Below are 6,890 nucleotides of genomic sequence, written 5' to 3' on the forward strand. Positions count from 1 at the left end.
ACACCCTGCACAAGCCCCAGCCCCACGCCTTCACAACCTCTGCCAGCACAGTCCAGAAATGCTATGGATGCCACCAGCCACAGAATTGGAAAGACTTGGAAAAAATTATATTAAGTGAAGTAAGCCGGGTCCAAAGAAACATAGGTCCCATGGTTTCCCTTACTTGAAATAACTAGTATATGTCTGAGACAAGCAGAAAAGGTCAGATAAGATGATGTTAAGCGAAATGAACCCCAAGGTGGGGACACAAGTGGTTTTTTCTTCCTTGCTATTGTTTCTAACATATTTATAAGGTATCCTGTGGGGTTTTTTTGTTGCTTTGTATGTTCCTCCCCCACGGAAAACCCTGTTTTCACTGTATTTGATGTTGGTATAATTTGGGGAGGGGAAGGGAAAAAATAAATTGCTTAAATGGGGATACAGATTGACCCATTGCAGCAATGAGATGTACTTTACAATTTGGGGGCGGGAGGGACAGTAGAGGGAAAACAAAGGAGGAGTTAACAATGCTGGATAAAAAAAAATGTACTCATTACCTTCCTCATCGAACTGTAACCCCTCGGTACAGCATTTTCACAATAAAAAATTTAAAAAAGAAAGAGCTGGGCACCAGTGGCTAACGCCTGTAATCCTAGCTACTCAGGAGGCTGAGATGTGAGTAGCCAGCCCGGGAAGGAAAGTCCGTGAGACTCTTATCTCCAATAAACCACTAGAAAAGCCGAAGTGTCAAGTGGTAGAGCAATCTCCTTGTGCTAAAGAGCAGAGGGACAGCGCCCAAGCCAAGAGTTCAAGCCCCACGACTGACAAAAAAAAGAAAGAAACAAAGAAAGAAAAGAAAGAGGTGGCCCTAAGGCATCGCTGCTGACACACCCACAGCCACCAGCAACATCCTTTGAGGCTGCCTACCGCCGCTGCAGCAGCCCACCACTAAAGCAGTCCACCTCAGCCCAACTTCCCATACTCCTCCTGGTCCAACAAGCACCCAGACTCCTCATGCTCTAGAGCAAGACCTTTCTGCTGCTACAGACACCACCCCCTCCACCTAGTCCTTCCAGTGCCCAGACCCTCCCACTGAGAACCCACCAACACCTTTGTGGCGGCCACAGCATAGGCTATGTGGTCCAGCTACTGATCTTGTGAGTAACCCAATTGGTCCACTCCCTGTGGGGAGCACCCTGCACCCAAGCCGACACTAAAAGAGAAGGATCACATCAGGAATGAACACAGACCTAAACTCTGTTCCTAATCCTCCTGTAGCTACCTGGGAAAGCCTGGGAACACAATCTTCTGCCCCCTCCTCAGCCCCCATCAAACTACAAATCCTAATCCCCCAACTTCAGGCCATCAGGCCTGAGAGTGGGATTCTAGGTAGCAGTCACTTTCCCTTATCAAAAGGCTGACTGAATCCAACCAAGCCACAAAGGAAAGCAGACTATTGAAAGGCAAACAAGGTTTTTATAAAGAAACTGCTTAGAGGACTAGATGGAGACTCAAGCTCCCACAAACAAACTGAAAAACTCACTTTTTATGTTTGTGGGGGTTTTTTTTGGCTTTTAATTGTTTTGTTTTTTGTTATTTTATTTACGTCTTGTTTTTCATTTTTATTTAGTTTTTTCTTCAATTTTTAAAATTTCCTTATTTTTTTTTTCTTTTCATTCTTTTCCCTTTGTTTCTCTCCACATTGTACTACTGCTCCGTCAGAGTTAACCTGTCTAGTTCTACACACAAAGTAAGGCTACCACTAGGCCTTCTCTGTTTGTGAACATAATTAATATGGGAATTATCTTAGATTAATCAACTTTCCACTACACTTTCAATAATACTTTTTCTAATATCAGCATTACTCTCAAATATATATGCATACAATTTCTTTTCTTATTTTCATCTAGATTTCTAAGCTAGTCCTTACATCATCTTTCTTCAAGTTCTTTTCTACCTTCCTACTACACATACCTCTCCTCTAAGCTGTTCTTACCCCACTATCATTATACCCAATTTTTCTTCTAAGTTTACTTAAACTTGTATGTTTCCAATTCTAACCCTTCTCTTCTCCATTTTCTTCAGTCCATTGATCCCTGTTTGTTGGTTCTTCAAAAAGAATCAACAAAACTGACAGACCCTTACAAACCTCACCAAAAAAGAAGAGAACACATTCAAATAAATAAAATCAGAGACAAGAACAGAAACATCACCACAGAAACTAGCATGATTCAGAATATCATAAGGGAATAATTTGCGGACCCTTATGCTAATGAATTCAAGAATATGGAAGAGGGGCTGGAAAGGTGGCTCAGTGGTAGAGCACTTGCCTTGCATGCATGAGGCCCTGGGTTGATGCCTCAGTACCACATAAGCAAAAAGAAAAAAGCCGGAAGTGGTGCTGTGGCTCAAGTGGTAGAGTGCTAGCCTTAAGCTGAAGAGCTGAGGGACAGCGCCCAGGCCCAGAGTTCAGGCCCCACTACCGGACCCCCCTCCAAAAAAAAGAATATGGAAGAAATGGATGAATTTCTAGCAAAAATTGATATTCCCAAACTAAATCAAGAAGATTTAAACCAACTAAATAGACTCATATCAAGTTACAAAATAGAAACAGCAGTAAGAGACCTCCCTTCCAAGAAAAGCCCAGGACCAGATGGATTCAAAGCCGAATTCTATAAGGCCTTCAAAGGAGAACTCAGTCCTATTCTCCTCAAACTCTCCAATGAAATAGGAAGTGAAAGCTTACTATCAAACTCATTCTATGAAGCCGCCATAACCCTAATCTGAAAACCAGAGACTCATCAATAGAAAAGAACTATAGACCCATTTCTCTGATGAACATTGATGCAAATATTCTCAATAAAATTCTAGCCAATCAACTTCAACAACGAATCACTAAAAAATTGTACACTATGATCAAACAGGATTCATTCCAGGGATGCAAAGCTGATTCAATATATGCAAATCAATTAATGTAATTCAACACATCAATAGAAGCAAGGACAAGAACCACACGATTATCTCCATAGATGCCTAAAAAGCATTTGATAAGATCCAACACCCCTTTATAATGAAAGCATTTGAAAAACTGGGAATCCATGGAGTATCCCTCATTATAATCAAGGCTGTATATAACAAGCCTACAGCCAGTATAATACTCAATGGTGAAAAGTTAAAGCCATTTCTTCTGAAATCAGGAATGAGACAAGGCTGTCTACTCTCTCCACTCCTCTTCAATATAGTATTAGAATTCCTAGCTAGAACAATAAGCCAAGAGGCAAACATAAAGCTGATCCAAATAGGAAAAGAAGAAATAAAACTCTCCCTCTTTGTAGATGACATGATCCTATATCTAGAGAATCCCATAAGCTCCACCCCCAAGCTACGTGAGCTGATTCAAATCTTTGGCAAAGTATCAGGATATAAAATCAATCCACAAAAATCGGTAGCTTTCCTCTACGCAAACAATGAGGAGAGGCTGAGTTTAAGAAAGCAACTCCATTTGCAATATCCTCAAAAAAAATAAAAAACTTAGGAATCAACGTAACCAAAGAAGTGAAGGACTTTTACAAGGAAAATTTCAAAAATCTGAAAAAAGAAATTAAAGCAGACATCAGGAAGTGGAATAGCCTTCCATGTTCCTGGATTGGGAGGATTAACATTGTGAAAATGGCAATATTGCCAAAGGCTATATACAAATACAATGCAATACCTTTCAATATACTAACTTCTTCCTTCAATGAAATAGCAGAAGCAATCCAAAAATTCATATGGAACAACAAATGACCCCACATAGCAAAAGCAATCCTTAGCAGGAAGAACAATGCTGGAGGAATTTCAATACTGAACCTCAAACTCTATTACAAAGGCATAGTACTCAAAACAGCTTGGTACGGGCACAAGAACAGGCCTAAGAATCAATGGAATAGATACAAAGACTCAGAAATGAATCTGAAGCTCTATGGCCACCTAATATTTGACAAGGTAGCAAAAAAATAGGATGTAAGAAAGAAAGCCTCTTCAATAAGTGGTGCTGGCAGAATTGGCTAAACACATGTAGAAAACTAAAGTTAGATTCATATAATCACCTTGTACCAAAATCAACTCCAAATTGGTCAAAAACCTTAATATAAAAGCAGATACCTTGAAATTTTCACAAGAAATAGGAGAAACACTAGAGCTCCTTGGTAACGGTCGAAACTTTCTTAATAAAGATCCAGAAACAATAACAAATCGGAGAAAGACTGGCTAAATGGGATTGCATTAAACTGCACAGCAAAGGACATAGCTAACAAAATATATTGAAACCCATGGACTGGGAGAAGATCTTTACCACCCATACAACAGACAAGGGTCTCATATCTAAAATATACCAACAGGGCTGGGAAGTTGGCTCAGTGGTAGAGTGCTTGCCTTGCATCCCTGAGGCCCTGGGTTCGATTCCTCAGCACCACATAAGCAAAAAGAAAAAAGCCGGAAGTGGTGCTGGGCTCAAGTGGTAGAGCGCTAACCTTGAGCTGAAGAGCTGAAGGACAGCACCCAAGCCCAGAGTTCAGGCCCCATGACCGGACCAAAAAAAATAATAAATAAATAAAATAAAATATACCAACAGCTCAAGAAATTAAATTCTTCCAAAATAAACCCCTAAAGAAACAGCCACCCCATTAAAAACTGTGTTACAGACCTTAAGAGAGCACTCTCTGAAGAGGAAATACAAATGGCCAAGTCACACAAGAATTGCTCAACATCTCTGGCTAAAAAAGAAATGCAAATCAAAACAACACTGAGATTCCACCTTACACAAGTTAGAATGTCCATAATCAAGAAATACAACAACAACAGATGCTGGCAGGGATGTTACCAAAGAGGAACACTACTACACTGTTGAGGGGAGTGCAAACTTGTTCAACCACTCTGGAAAGCAGTATGAAGATTCCTCTGGGCGTCAGTGGCTCACACTTGTAATCATTGCTACTCAGGAGGCTGAGGTCTGAGAATCATGGTTCAAAGCCAGACCAGGCAGGAAAGTCCATGAGACTCTTATCTCCAAAAAAATTCAGAAGAAAACCAGAAGTGGCATTGTGGCTCAAGTAGTAGAGTGATAGGCTTGAGCTGAAGAGCTGAGGGACAGTCTGAGGGACAGTGCCCAGGCCCAGAGTTCAAGTCCCACAACTGACAAAAAAAAAAAAGCTACACGTAGAGCTTCCCTGTGACCCAGCAATTCCACATCCAAATGTCCACAAACAAGGCCACACTAAACCCACCAGTATGATGATGCTCATCACAGCCTTATTTACCGTAGCCAAGATATCGAACCAACACAAATACTCCTCGGTACATGAATGGATCAAGAAAATATGGTACATATTCACAATGGAATTCAGTGCTTCCATCAGAAAAAAAATAGCATTGTTCAATTTATAAGGCAGTGGAAAGACTTGGAAAAAATTATATTAAGTGAAGTAAGCCAGACCCAAAGAAAAGCAGGTTGCATGATCTCCTTCATTTGTAAGAACTAGAATTTGTAGAAGATACTTTTAACAGAGGATCTCAAGAACCCAAATGCTTAGTGCGAAGGACTATATATAATGAATCATAATAACATGAACTCCAACTTATGGAAACAAGAGGCTCCCATTAGACCCTGTATATAGTTAGGTTCTTTTTTTTCTATTATGGTTTTTTTCTTTCTTCATTTCCTTTAGCTTTTTGTACCTTGTGTTTTGCATAACAGACAATGCAATATGTGGAAGGGAAAGGGAATCACAGAAACAGCAAAACAACAGGTGAACCACAGCAACATTGATACTCACTCGACACTACGTGGGATATGAACATTACAACTTGGGGGGGATAAAGAGAGATGGGGTAATAATTATTAAAAGCAAATGTAGGAGGGGGGACCAAGATGGCGACGGGGCAGTAGGGAAACGCAACAGCTCTCTCCAACCAAAAAGAGAGTTCGAGTTCCAACGCTTAATCTCCCCAAGAGACCGACAACAACAAAAAGACGAACACTCAGAGGAAAACCAGAGGTGGAAAATAACAAAAAAAGAAAGAGAGGAAAAGAAGAAATTCAGAACAGAGAAGAGCGAAGACCCCTCCCCCAACCTTTACTGGTCGCGCGGCAGTGTGCCAAGCCGCCGGCCAGCAGGCCCGGCAGGGGCTGCCGGAGCCACAGAGAACAGGAGGCTGCTTGCAGATCACCAGGTACCGGATTGCAGAACAGCGGATCGCCAGGAACAGAGAAACCTACCAGCCGGGAGTCTCCACGAGGATCCCACCCCCACCCCTCACTCTCCACCGGAGCGGAGAGGCTCCATCCCGCCAAAGCCGCCCGGCACCAGCAGCGCGACAAAGGGACCTGTCGGCAGACCACCCGCGCAATCGCGATCGCAACGACCCGGCCGGGGCCGCCCAACCCAGCCCGCAACCACCCCAACTGAACTCGGATTGCAACAACAACTGACGACCTACAGGGTGAGTACCCCACAGGGGACAGTGAATCCATCAAGGGAGACCAGAGCTGGAGGGAATCCCCAGACCCTGACCTAGATCCCTACCCCAACACCCGGACCACAGGACCCACTAAAACTGGGAACTGTTCGAGAGCTCCACCAGCCAGTGGAGCACACTCTGCTGGCCAGGCCAGAGCAAGAGTGCCCCTGGAAGGGAGCTTAAATGCCCAAGCCAGGAACAGCGCCCCTGGGTCAAGACTACCAACAGTAGAAGAAATTTGAACTGTGTCCTCCAGGCTGCATAACCTAGGTGGTATACACATTAGCACAGGCCTAACGAGCGCGCTCCAGGCTGGGGCCGGAACTGGGCCCGGGGACCGGCGCCTAAACAAAGCAAAAAGGGTCAGAAGTGGGGCTGTGGCTCAAATGGTAGGGTGCCAGCCTTGAGCTGAA

General features: G+C 43.0%; 1 protein-coding gene across 1 annotated transcript in view; it reads right to left on the reverse strand.

Annotated features, from left to right (window-relative positions):
- The window catches only part of Klhl4 (kelch like family member 4), a 65,546-nt gene extending 64,587 nt beyond the window's left edge, over window positions 1-959 (reverse strand). Inside the window, exon 1 of the mRNA XM_042695281.1 lies at window positions 907-959. Within this exon, the coding sequence (XP_042551215.1) occupies window positions 907-959 (53 nt within the window). The remainder of the gene's footprint in view (window positions 1-906) is intronic.
- Between the last annotated feature and the right edge of the window lie 5,931 nt (window positions 960-6,890).

The sequence above is a fragment of the Dipodomys spectabilis genome, unplaced genomic scaffold (genome assembly GCF_019054845.1).
Source record: "Dipodomys spectabilis isolate Male_0828 unplaced genomic scaffold, ASM1905484v1 ptg000182l, whole genome shotgun sequence".
In the NCBI taxonomy this organism is placed as follows: domain Eukaryota; kingdom Metazoa; phylum Chordata; class Mammalia; order Rodentia; family Heteromyidae; genus Dipodomys; species Dipodomys spectabilis.